At 44.4% G+C, this 13,483-nt stretch overlaps 1 protein-coding gene across 3 annotated transcripts in view; it reads left to right on the forward strand.

Moving 5' to 3' along the window:
* The window catches only part of SHQ1 (SHQ1, H/ACA ribonucleoprotein assembly factor), a 68,441-nt gene that overhangs the window by 14,870 nt on the left and 40,088 nt on the right, over nt 1-13,483 (forward strand). For all 3 annotated transcript variants that reach the window (XM_033141213.1, XM_033141216.1, XM_033141215.1), the window contains exons 7-10: nt 797-927; nt 8,824-8,978; nt 10,492-10,545; nt 12,475-12,598. In XM_033141213.1, coding sequence (XP_032997104.1) covers nt 797-927; nt 8,824-8,978; nt 10,492-10,545; nt 12,475-12,598 — 464 coding nt within the window. The remainder of the gene's footprint in view (nt 1-796; nt 928-8,823; nt 8,979-10,491; nt 10,546-12,474; nt 12,599-13,483) is intronic.

Below are 13,483 nucleotides of genomic sequence, written 5' to 3' on the forward strand. Positions count from 1 at the left end.
CCACACCAGCGAGGCCAAGAGGGAAGTCTTGACCCAGGACCTCCATACAGACCGCCTAGGCTGCGCCCAGAGAGTTCACTTTGGTGCTGCTAATGCAGCAGAAACTACTCAGGAGGCAGCAGTTACGATTTACCTATTTCTGCAAGCCGCAGCAAGGGCTGTGATTCTCCAGCGGTTTGACTTCACCCCGTGAGGCACACTCCATTGTCTCTCTCAATAGATGGAGAGTCCCAGTGTTGCTCTTGTAGAACTTGGCAGGGAGGATGATGGGGATGAAACTAGGATTAGTGGACTGCATCTGCCTCCTGTTGGGGCTGCTTGCATTGTGTCCTACTCGTCTCAATGGACTGCAGTCACCACTGCTACCTGGCGATACCTGGCGATTGAACCCGGGTCCTTTTCCAGACAAAGCATGTGCTCTTCCAATGGGCTACAGTCCTTCTCCCATATCTCACTGTGTTACGCTATTTAGTTGCACGGACAAGGAGTGGGTGGAACAATAGGTATGACTCTTTAACTTTGTATGGTGGGGTACATTTAAACCTGCACAAAATTCTGTACCTTCCCTTCTCTCCATCCTCCATTCCGGTGAGCAAGATAAAACTCACTTGCATCACCCCTGTAGCAAGATACACAAATTTCAGGTGGGTCTGGGAGTCCTGCACCTCTAGGTGTGTAAACCTTTGCATGCTACTGAGAAGCTCAAGGAAATGATGATTACGTATTAAGATTATTTGGCAACATACGTGAACACCTAATCTTGGACCGTGATGCAGGAATCCTTTTATCTTTCCAGTGCTGACTTCTTTGAAGATGAGACTATTCACCATCTGTTGAAATATGAGCCTTGGTGGGTTAAAGCCTCTAGAAAGAAGATGGATTCCCAAGAAAGCCATCCTTGGGACGAGAGCAGACAGGCAGTACTTGGTAGGACCCCACTTTCCAAATCTTCTGTGGATGTTGATAGACAGCAGGAGGCCTCTTAGTGGGTATTTTTCAACCAGGTATTTGCTCTCCTTTGCAAAAAAAGAAGGGACTATGGAAACTTCCCTTCTTTTTGAAAGGACTGTCAAAAGTTTGCTCGAGGTTTTACGGTACAATAAGAACAGAGAAAAGAGCCATTGCTGCTTTGCTCTTCCTGGTCTCCCAGAACCCTTCCTTTCACTCTCCTGAGAACCCTTAGAAAGGATCCTAAAACACAGGCAACGTTTTCCTGCTTTTTGGTTTCTTGGAGCTGGTCTCATATACAGTGTGGTGTGACTGGCGTTTCTGCACAACACTGGACCAGTCCCAGAGTCTGCCTACCAACCAAGTGAGAATATCTTAAGTGGAGAAGGGTCAGTGCACTACACTATTAAGAGGGGCAAGAACCCATTTTCACTGTATCTTCCTAGTGTGCCCAAGCAGCCTGTTAAGACTACTGCACATTTAATGACTATAACTATAAAGTTAATGAAATCTATTTGCAAATTCAAATTTTCATTTGACATTTGTCTTAGCAGTGGAGTCAAATAGCGACTGGGTTCATTTTGTTGTTGCCGTGCTTTGACTAAAAGCCATTTTCAAATTGGATGATACTGATGAATGTGTCTTTTTGCTATCCTCCTTTGGTTAACTGTACCAAACGACAGTATTAAGGACTGCTTTATCTGCCCTTTTATAGTTGAACCATTGACAGTGGAAGTGCTTTCTGTTCTTGCCAGGTATTTTGTGGCGAGGAAAATTAAACTTGTACTATTTAAAGAAATTTAAAAAGCAAACCATCAATAGCTTTTGTTTGTAAAGGCATTTTGGGTTGCAAAATCTGAATAAGAAGCACACATTAGAAAATTGTTGTTGTTGTTGTTAAAATTTGTATACTGCCCTATACCTGCAGATCTCAGGATGGTTCACAAGATAAAATCACAATATAAATACCTAAAATTCATAATAAAAACAAAAAACAACCCAATAACACTTCCTCAACACATTTAAAAAGGGCAAAGGGTGTCAATCAGCCAAAGGCTTGGCTAAAGAGGAACATTTTTGCCTGGTGCCTAAAGGTGTATAATGAAGGTGTTAGCTGAACCTCCCTGGTGAGAGCGTTCCACAAATGGGGAGCCATTGCAGAAAAGGCCTGTTCTTGTGTTGCCACCCTCCGGACCTCTCATGGAGAAGGCACACAAAGAAGTTTGCATTGCATCGTTGGAGGCATTTAGGGAAGTTTTAAATATTTAATGCTGTATTGTTTTAAATACTCGATTGGGAGCCGCCCAGAGTGGCTGGGGAAACTCAGCCGGATGGATGGGGTATAAATAAATTATTATTATTATTATTATTATTATTATTATTATTATTATTATTAAATTCATGTAAGAAACATACACAGGAGCATTAAATCTGTGCTTGGGTTTCATAATTCAGCTCTTGAATGAAAGTGGGCACCTTGGTCCTCTTGTGTGAGATCTTAAGGAGCTGTTTGCCTAGGTATGTGCTATGTGGTTTCTACATTTCATGATACACAACATGATCTGGGTTGTGTGCAGTGTACCTACGACTGGACCTTGTCTTTAGCGAGGGGTTGAGTGATGGGCTTGTAGCAGCAATCAGAATCTATGGATTTATTTATCCTTAGCAACTTAGTGGAAATGGATGAGCATTTGTGGGAGATAACTTCTGGCAGTTAAATAAGTTGAAACGGGGCTTGTGAGGTCCCTCATAATTCTTACAGTGTGTAACCTTGATGCAGGTAAAATCTGAAGAAGGGCTATTAAGAATAAGGGGGCTTTAAAAAATGCATGACACCTGTCTTCCCTGCTGTATTGCAATGCTTCATAATAAAATGAATCTGAGCCTGGCTCATTTTATAATAGAAGAAATTATTACGGTAATGATATGCGGTGAGATTTACTCTTCAAAAGAGGTATTGCACCCATGTCATGTAATGCAATTGTATAGGTGACATTTTGAATGGATATCTGTGGCGCTTAAATAAAGCAAATGGAATTTAAAAAAAAAAAGATTGCTTTTGTAAATTCTCTTTATTGATAACAACCACTGTAACTGCAGAGGCTTTAATATTTCCAGAAAGAAGTGCAAGGGCTGATTATATCAGATTAACAAAATTTCCCCCCCCCCCTTGGAACCTGCAGCCAAAAGCATGAGGCCACTTGCATTAGATTACAACACTTACAGACTTTCTTATAAGTCATATTCGAAACAAAAATAAAATAGCTTATCTTTGATTTTTTTGATTATTATTTTTGCATTTTTGGGTTTGCTTGATTTGCTATACTTTATTTCCACGTTTTGGGACAGGGTGTGTGCGTATCACAGCTCTTAGCTGTTCTGCTTTAGCTTTCGTGCGATGCATCTGTTTGCTTCCTTGTCTCTTCTTCCTTCGCTTCTTTCTGCTCCAGCCTTCCTACACCAGGCTGCTTAAAAGACACCCCCCCCCTCAAAGCCAAACCGAAATAATAATGTGCAGGCCGCCATCATTATTGGCTTGGTGACTAAGTATCCCTCCAGTAGAGGGCGCTTCATTCCTTTCGCTGACAGGCCAAAATTTCCTTTCCTTCCATTATGCAAAGCAAGTCAAACAAATTCTTTACATAAGCTTAACTAATTACTTGGCTTTCCTCATGGAGTTGGGGGAAGGAGATGGGTAGCCTCGCTCCCCAAACTGAAGCCTTGCTCCCCAAACGTCAGGTGAAAGGATTTAACTTCTTTTAAAAGTCACGTTTGGCTTGCCTAACAGCAGTTCATTTTTATTTGGTTTCACAATGCAGAATTCTAAAGCTCTTTTCTTTCAGGCGACAAGCAGTCTTCATAAGCGTAGGCAGACACATGCATTTAATATATCATTTACATGCTCTGAGGTAATTTATTTTGTCTCGTAGTAATCTATCATGCTTACTAGCGATCAGTCTCCAATTTCCTTTTATAGGAGAAGAAAAATGATGCTTTTTTTTTTTTTTAAAGGCCTGGTCTTTCCCTTTGCATCTATGGCTGCAATCCTATGCCTGCTTTCCTGGGAGTAAGCTTCCTTGGAACTTGGTGGGAATTACTTTAGAGTAGATATGTGTGGGGTTGCCCTGCTGCTGCCTAAATGAAATGTTCACAAGTCTCACTCTTATTTATTAGTCAAAACAAAATTAAAAAATTAAAAAATCCTTCCAGTAGCACCTTAGAGACCAACTAAGTTTGTTCTTGGTATGAGCTTTCGTGTGCATGCACACTTCTTCAGATACACTGAAACAGAAGTCACCAGACCCTTATATAAACAGTGGTACCTCGGGTTAAGTACACTTCAGGTTAAGAACTCCGTTTAAGAACAGAAATCGTGCTCTGGCAGCGTAGCGGCAGCAGGAGGTCCCATTAGCTAAAGTGGTGCTTCAGGTTAAGTACGCTTCAGGTTAAGAACGGACCTCCGGAACAAATTAAGTACTTAACCCGAGGTACCACCATAGTGAGAGAGTGAGGAGGGGTATTACTCAGAAGGGTGGTGGGAATGGGTGATAGGCTGATGGGTGTGGAAAACCTGTTGACAACGGTTAACGACTGCAATTAGTCTTAAAGAAAAAGCAAGGGGTGAGATGGCTAAAGATAGCTTTGTCATGTATAATGAGATAAAAATCCAATGTCTTTGTTCAGACCAGGTCTCTCCATGGTTTTAAATTTGGTAATGAGTTGCAATTCAGCAACTTCTCTTTCCAGTCTATTTCTGAAATTCCTTTGTATTAAGGCAGGTTACTTTGAGATCTTGTATAGAATGTCCTGGGAGATTGAAGTGTTCTCCTACTGGTTTCTCTGTCTTGTGATTCCTGATATCAGATTTATGTCCATTTATCCTTTGGCGTAGGGTTTGGCCTGTTTGTCCAATATAAAGAGCTGAAGGGCACTGTTGGCATTTGATTGCATACACAATGTTGGAAGATGAGCAATTATACCCCCACGAGCCCACTGGCATACCGGGCGCCCCCTCCCCAACCCGCCCCCGCCCCCACGGGTGGGTGGGCTGAAAGCCAGCTGGCCTCGCCTCCAGGAGCCCCAGCTGAAGCGCTGGAAGGGCGCACAAAGCCCCGCACCGCTCCAGCGCCACGCCCCTCATCCCCCGCTCACCCCCCCTCCCAAGGGGCGGCCAGCGCGGGAGGGAGGCGGGCGGATAAGTGGCACGCTGGGGGCACCGAGGGATCGCCGCGCCACGGCGGCCGATCCCTCTAAGACAGCCCTGTGTTTGGACATATCTCAGTATTACTAGAGTGGCTGGGGCAACCCAGCCAGATGGGTGGGATATAAATAATAAAATTATTATTAGTATTATTATTAGTGCTTCAAAGAATTTAGATGTAACTAGATCTTCATTGAGACATTCACTTGAATGCACAAAGTGCTAAACTGGGGTGGCCTAGCAACAAAAATTGCAGGCGTGCTGACATTCACACATACAAAAGTACATTTTTCTTCCCTTAAAAGGTAAAGGGACACCTGAGGTCCAGTCGTGTCCGACTCTGGGGTTGTGGTGCTCATCTCGTGATACTGGCCTAGGGAGCCGGCGTACAGCTTCCGGGTCACGTGGCCAGCATGACTAAGCCACTTCTGGTGAACCAGAGCAGCGCACGGAAACGCCATTTGCCTTCCCGCCGGAGCGGTACCTATTAATCGACTTGCACTTTGATGTGCTTTCGAACTGCTAGGTTGGCAGGAGCAGGGACTGAGCAACGGGAGCTCACCCCTTCGCGGGAATTTGAACCGCCGACCTTCTGATCAGCAAGTCCTAGGCTCTGTGGTTTAACCCACAGCGCCACCCGCGTCCTTAGATATCCTTTAATCAGAATATTAAATATGTTCTTCCCTTAGATGTCATTTAATCAGAATATACCTTCTACAGTGGTGCCCTGCTAGACGAAAATAATTCGTCCTGCGAAAATTTTCATCTAGCGGGTTTTTCATCTTGCGGAGCGGCAATGACAGCCGCGCTCCACAAAACGAAAAAAAAAAGACGAAATTTTTTCGTCTTGCGAGGCAGCCCCATAGACTTTTTCGTCTAGCGGGGCAGCCTTCCGCTAGACGAATGCCTTTGTCTAGCGAGTTTTTCGTCTAGCGAGGCATTCGTCTAGCGGGGCACCACTGTATTAACATCTTTTCTTATCTCTATCAACTTAAAATCATTTCTGCAGTTCAGTTATTGCTGCAGCTTTTGATTTTTACTTTTCGTACAACTTGCATGTGCATTTCCAATTTTCAGCTTCTTCAGATAATTGCTATGCTGTTTCATACGTCTGTTAAAAGAAAAGAATCAGAGTTTGGTCTGTGTTTTTACCCCCCTCCCCCTTCACTGAACTATTGACGCCATTTACATTCAAAGGGATATACCTGAAAGTATTTGCATTGACAGTTTAAAGGGAGCAATCTTTATCCAGTCTAGATTTCAAAATAATTGACAACTACAGTAAGTTTTGAAGCGAGGGTGAGACACGTCTTGAAGGGATGTCTTTAAAATCTAAAACATTTGCATTAGTCATCTATCAAAGGTCTTCTTGCATTAGGGAATCGACTGCTAGCCTGACTTGTTGATCACTAGCAGACTCAGATGTGTTTTGTATAATGTGCTTCTACTTCATTTGATCTAAGGCAAATGACATGGGACAGACAGATGGTCCATCTAGCTTAGTATTTTTCCCATTGACTGGCAGCAGTTTTCCAGGGTTTCAGAAAGGGAGTTCTTTTTCTAGGCCTGCTAAAAAGTGCCAGGGATTGAACCTGGGGAGCTTTGGCCTGCTATGCCGTCATTGAGCCACATTCCTTGCCTGACCTAAGTGTTACATCTTCCTTGCTGCCATGAGGCTTTGCTACCACATCCTCTGCTTTTAGACAAAACTGCCTCTGGTACGTTCTCTCTCAGCTGTCACCTTGTTGTTGTTGTTCAGTCGTTCAGTCGTGTCCGACTCTTCGTGACCAAACTCATGTTAGTAGCTTTGAGAACACTGTCCAACCATCTCATCCTCTGTCATCCCCTTCTCCTTGTGCCCTCCATCTTTCCAGCTGTCACCTAGGAGCAGCCATTTTGGCTGGCAATAGCAGAGGGAGAGATGGGAAGGAGGGACACTCCATCAGTTCTGCTGACCTTTGGTTCCTCCCAGGGGCGTCTTGCCCATAGAGGCAAGTGGCGCAGGGCACCGGGGCGCCAAGTTCTGGAGGGCGCCAGGGAGGCTGGACACTGCGCCTCCTGGCATCAGCTCGCTGCCCTCACCCGCCTCCTCCATGCCACACTGAAGCAGCGGTGCGCCCGGAACCTCTGCCTCATCCCCACCGGAGGAGCCACCCTCCAGCCGCCGCCCGCCTCCTCCAGCCCCACAAAGCTGCCGGCAGTGCTGTAAAAAGGTCGGCAACTCTGGGAAATGGGGGGGGGCGGTGGTGGCAGAGGGATCTTTGCACCACGGCGCCGGATATACTTAAGACGGCCCTGGTTCCTCCTTTCCCTCAGCTATCTCAATTTGAGTCGATTCTTTATAAGAGTTTTGTGGGCAGTATCCCGCTAACTTGTTCCCTCAGCACAGGGATTTTCCCTTGCACAATGGGATTTTGCCCCTCTTCTCTGTCTCCCCAGGTGTGCCCAGGTTCCCTCCCCAGAGCTGCTCCAAAAGGCTGGGGAAATTATGTAACTGGTGTTGTTGTTTTTTTGGGGGGGGCCTGCATGATGGGGGAGGTTTACAGGAGTTGTGTTACACAAGTGGAAATCCTTGCGGTGATGGACTAAGTTAGTTGGACACCACTCTGTACCTTGAAAAACAGATACCCGAGTTTGTTTTTAACTTCCTCCCTCCCCATGCCCTTTTCCTCTAAGATTGTCAGCCTGAGTGCAGGAACTGTCTTTTTAAAATAATGATGATGATGATGATTTATTTTATTTTATTTTATTTCTACCCTGCCCATCTGTCTGGGTTTGCCCAGCCTCTCTGGGCGGCTTATAGCACATTAAAAATGGCAAAACATTAGACATAAGAAATTTCCCGATACAGGGTTGCCTTCAGATGTCTTTTAAAAGTCAGATAGTTTTTCATTTCCTTGACATCTGATGGGAGGGAGGGCGCCACTACCGAGAAGACCCTCTGTTCATAGAGCCCTTTTGTCTGAAGAGTGGGTTTATTAAAATAAAAATAAAAATTACACACTTTGAATACCTTAAGAAACGTCTCCACGTGTATCATTCAGCCCAGACACTGAGCTCTAGCTCTGAGGGCCTTCTGGTGGTTCCCTCACTGCGAGAAGTGAAATTGCAGGGAACCAGACAGAGGGCCTTTTTCGGCAGATGTAAAAGAGTTAAACAACTGTATAAATTTAGTAGACACCTGAAGGCAGCCCTGTTTCGGGAAGCTTTTAATGTTTTATTTTTATTTAATGTTTTGCTTTGTATTTTCGTTGGAAGCCACCCAGAGTGACTGGTGCAACCCAGTCAGGTGGGCGGGGTGTAATAAATTTATTATTATTATTATTATTATTATTATTATTATTATTATTAGATATACTGAACAGAAATCAGATTGACATATGTCCCTGTATACAAGAGAATGGAATAGTTGCAGCTTTTTTGACTGCATGTGGTGCAAGTTGAGAGCAAAGTCAGAAGGAAACTTCTGTTAATTCTGAATGGATGCAGGCAAGCAGGTGCTGCAGAAGCCAAATGGTTAATACTGAACTTAACACAGGAGTAGTTCTGGGGCTTGGGAAGAAGTTCTCATCAATACTACCCTTGTTAATTCAAAGTATGTGGTTTTTAGTGTGGCTATGGATATGGTGTGTTAAAATAACCTTTGTGTGTGTGGTTTTTTTTTTTTTTTTTAGTTTCCTTTACGGAAGATGAGAAAGAGCAGCTAAGAAAATTCACCAACAGAACTTTCCTGCTTGATAAAAGATCCTGTCATCAAGTATATCTGAGCTTAGTTGATATACTTCTGGCTTATTGCTATGAAATCTGTGCCACTGAAGGAGAAAAGAATGTGAGTTCCTCCCCTCTACTCCCCTGTACGAAACTTCAGTGAAGTGGATCCGCTAGAATAGCTACAGGGAATTTCTCTGTCATCTGGGAGGCAGGGCTTTTAAAGCGGACTTTGTTCCTGACGTTGAAAGCGCAGCACCGAAATGCTATATCACTAGGGTGGTTTGCCAGGCAGCTGTTTGAAATTAACAGTCCAAAGTGTGAGGTATTCTCTCTCTCTCTCTCTTGGATGCTGCTACAGCAACTCTGCTGAGCTGTATTTAGCAGTAGAGGAAAGGAAGAGGAAATGATTTTACAGCTATCTGAGGAATCTTCATTGTCCACATGTTGAGGTTTTTTTCCTTTTGTGGGGAACAAGTTTTCTTCGATGCTTTCTAGACTCAGGAGCATTATTTTGTTGGAAGCAAAGATTATTTGTTGAGAATTACTGTTCTTGAGGCAAGGCAGCAAGTCTTCTGTAGCATATCCTAGTTAGCGGTTCTGTGCTTAAGAACAACATGGGCATTTCCACTGCCCGTTTGGGGAGACCTGTTGTGGGCTACCTGGGAATACGATTTTTGGAGACGGAGAGCTAGAGGTGCAGGTTTGGGTGGGAGGAGGATTGAAGAAGCACCAGGACCTAGAAAATCTGGATGTATGTCGACAGGTGAGACTTGGAACAGATACTCAAGCCAGAGAACTGGCTGATGGAAAATGTTCACAGTCCATAGAGGGTAAGGAAAAATAAAGGTCCAGAAATGGACATGCCACACATGTTCAGGGAGATAGTACTGACCTAGGTGCTCTAAATCTTTATTATCTCTCTCTCCCCCCCCCCCCAATCATGGTTCTCTAATGTCTAACACCAAAATATACAGAGGGAGGAGGGGAGAGGCAGTGGCGGAGGAAGCCTCTGCGCTGCCCAAGGCACGTCGGATGAGGCATGGAGGCGAGGGGTGGGCCAGCGAGGACGGGTGTCATGCTTGTCGCTGGCATGACGCCCCACCTCGCTGGCCCGCCCCTCGCCTCCATGCCGCGGCTCCGCAGGGGGGAAAAAGGGAAGCAAAGCAGGCGGCTTGAACGTGCCTGCTTTGCTTCCCCCTTTTTCCCTTTTCAGCGGCTTTTTTCAGCACGAGGGGTGGACCAGTGAGGAAGGGCATCACGCTTGTCGCTGGCATGATGCCCCCTCCTCGCTGGCCTGTCCCTCGCGCCGAAAAAAGCCACTGAAAAGGGGGAAAGGCGGAATGCCCCCGTTCGGGGCCTGCCTGGTGGGGTGGGGTAGGGCGGGGCCGACCAAAGTGTCACCCCCCCTCCTCTGGAACCCGGGGTGGGCCGCCCCCCGCCCCCTTGCTCCGCCCCTGGGGAGAGGAATTGAAATTGGATAGTATCTGCAAATATATGGAGGAGATCTAAATGTGCTTTAATTGAACCAATATATCTTGCAGTTTTCAGTTTCTTGGTTCCTGTGCAAATGGTTTCTTTTTACAAACACAGTGTTGTGTTCTAATTTGGTTTCCTGAACCCCTCCTTCTCAGGTTGAGTCTCCGTGGAACATACGAAAGCTGAGTTCAACTCTGTGCTGGCTGGAGGTAAGATGAATTATAACAAGTTTATTGATAGGGCAATACATGTTAAACAGAGGCATATCTGGAATGCTACCTTTCACCCTATCCCTTCTGAAGTGGATATTTCTTCTTAGGTGGGCTTTTTATTATCAGTATATTATTGGTTCTCTCAATGCCATCTCTACTTGTAACTTCATTTGTATTGTTGCACTATCTTTTAAATCTTTGGGAATACAAGCAGATTGAAAACAGGGATTTCCCTTCTTCGGAGAACCTCCCTAGACCAAAAGTGTTAGACGCCCAGTTATAACAACTATTGCACAGGGCGATTCTGGTTTTAGACCTGGTCATGACACTGAAACTGCCTTGGTTGCCCTGATTGATGGCATTTGCTGGGAGAGAAAGATGGTGTGTGAGCCTGCTCATTGTCCTTGATCTCTCAGCAGCTTTTGATGCTGTTGACAGTGGTACCCTTCTGGAGTGGCTCTGGAAGATGGGGGGTTGGGGTGATAGAATCAGAGAATTGTAGAGTTGGAAGGGACCCCAAGGGCTGTTTGGTCCTACCCCCTGCAATGCAGGAATCTCAGCTAAAGCATCCATGACAGATGACCATCCAACCTCTGCTTAAAAACCTCCAAGGAAGGAGAGTCCCAAAGGTGACCATTCCACCGCCAAATAGCTCTTACTGTCAGAGAGTTTCCCCTGATGTTTAGTCGGAATCTCCTTTCGGGCCACTGTATTACATTGGTTCTACTCCTACCTTCAAAGGCTGTTTCAAGAAAGTAGTCATCTCACAAGCTTCCACCTTATCCTCCGTGCTATTTACCATCTTCACTGAAACTGCTGGCAGCTGTCATCAGGAGATTTGGAGTGGGGTGTCCTCAGTATGCAGATGATACCCAGCTCCATCTATTCATGCCATCTGAATTGTGGAAGGCAATTCAGGCGCTAGACTGCTTGGGCTGGATGTGGGCCAATAAATTGAAGCGGAATCCTGTTACGTCTTCCAAGTTCTTGGATTCAAGAGTTGGGGAGATGGCCTGTCCTGGAAGGATTAGCTTCAACTCGAGATAGGTAGCTACAAAACAGTTAAGAAGATTTCGCAGTTTGCCCAGATTTTAATTTTACTCTTTATTTTACTCTTAGTGGAGAATGGCAAACATATTTGCTCTTTCAAAAGGACTCTTAAAGTATATTCTCTAATGTGTTGTTCCTTTTTAATTTGAAAAGGGTATTAAGGGATAGCTGTGTTCTCTTCGAACAATGTAACTGTAGCATGGGAGCAAGGAAGAGAATACCTGTATAAGTTCACCCTATGAGTATCATGCAAATGTGAATTAATCAGAGCCTCTCATAGGAGTGGGCCCATTTATGAATAAATCCCAATTGTAAAACTTAATGGATGGAAGGTATTTCTTTTCCTTTTAGGCTGCGGGGATATATTAATTCCCCAGTTAGATGACAAGAAGCCTGATATTTTAGATTTCAGGCGTATTAGTTAACATAAAATCAATAGAGGTCCTTGTGCTGAGAGCATCAGTCAAGTAAAGCGAAAGTAAGACTCTGCTCAATAAGAGCTTCCGATAATTGCTCTGCCATCGTGGCCAGAACAGAAGGGGCAGATGATTTGCTGCGTTTTACAGGACATCGGCAAATATATTCCTCCTTGACGTTTTCAGAATGTTAACTTAATAGCTGTGCTTATTTCGGTTAATCAGGGTATATGCCCTGTTGCCTGCTGAACTGTGGGGATGATGGTATGGGGCCTGTAGGTGAGGCTTAGGGGCTTTCCAATATGAAACCGAATGGGAATTTCACTGGCAAGACAACACTGCCTGTGATTTCATAGGAAAGTAACAACCTGCTGTTTCCTTTTGTCTTACAACTACTGTTGAAGTAAACATGTTTTCTTCGCTTGTAATTGTGGCCTTTAAAAATGTTTGTTCCACGCAGAGTTTTACTAGCATTTCGGAAGTTCTGATGTCCTTTGGGAGAAGAGTTATGTGTTATCCACTCTACCGACACTTCAGTTTAGTGACTCGGGCCTTAAATGACACCGTTACAATATTACAACTTGGTAAGATCTTTAAGTTTTATCTTTACAGTTTGGCTATGGCAAATTAGTTGGGTACTTTTGTGTGGTGAATACATTTGTTCACAAAAGCATAGTTTTAGATAACTTTACTATAGAAGGAATCTGGGTTTATTCATGGGGCATCTTTTTAGGAATTTAATGTATCATTTTATTTCTGTTTATAAACATTCTTAAGGTTGCAACATTTGCCTAGGAGTAAGTCTTATTTTTGAGTAGACATGAGTACGATTGCAGCGCAAATCTATTTTATACAGAATTGTCATAGTCTAATCAATTTTTTTATGGGGACGCAGGTGGCGCTGTGGTCTAAACCACTGAGCCTAGGGCTTGCCGATTGGAAGGTCGGCGGTTCGAATCCCCACGAGGGGGTGAGCTCCTGTTGCTCGGTCCCAGCTCCTGCCAACCTAGCAGTTCAAAAGCACGTCAAAGCGCAAGTAGATAAATAGGTACTGCTCCGGCGGGAAGGTAAACAGCATTTCCGTGTGCTGCTCTGGTTTCACCAGAAGAGGATTAGTCATGCTGGCCACATGACCCGGAAAAACTGTCTGTGGACAAACGCCGGCTCCCTTGGCCAGTAAAGCGAGATGAGTGCCGCAACCCCAGAGTCGTTGCAACTGGACTTAACTGTCAGGGGTCCTTTACCTTTACCTTTAATCAATTTTAAAAGTAAGGTTTAATTCAGTTAGATGTTACTGTCTTATTTTCAGAAGTTCTTTATTTATGAAAATATTTCTAAACTGCAATTCCATTAAAAAAAAATCAAAGCACTTTACAACAATTATAATAAAAATGCCACAGTGAAAACAGATCACCATAGTACATGTCATGGTACATGACTTGCTTGTTTAAAAGACAAGGACAAAAACA

Source organism: Lacerta agilis, chromosome 2, assembly GCF_009819535.1.
Source record: "Lacerta agilis isolate rLacAgi1 chromosome 2, rLacAgi1.pri, whole genome shotgun sequence".
Taxonomy (NCBI): domain Eukaryota; kingdom Metazoa; phylum Chordata; class Lepidosauria; order Squamata; family Lacertidae; genus Lacerta; species Lacerta agilis.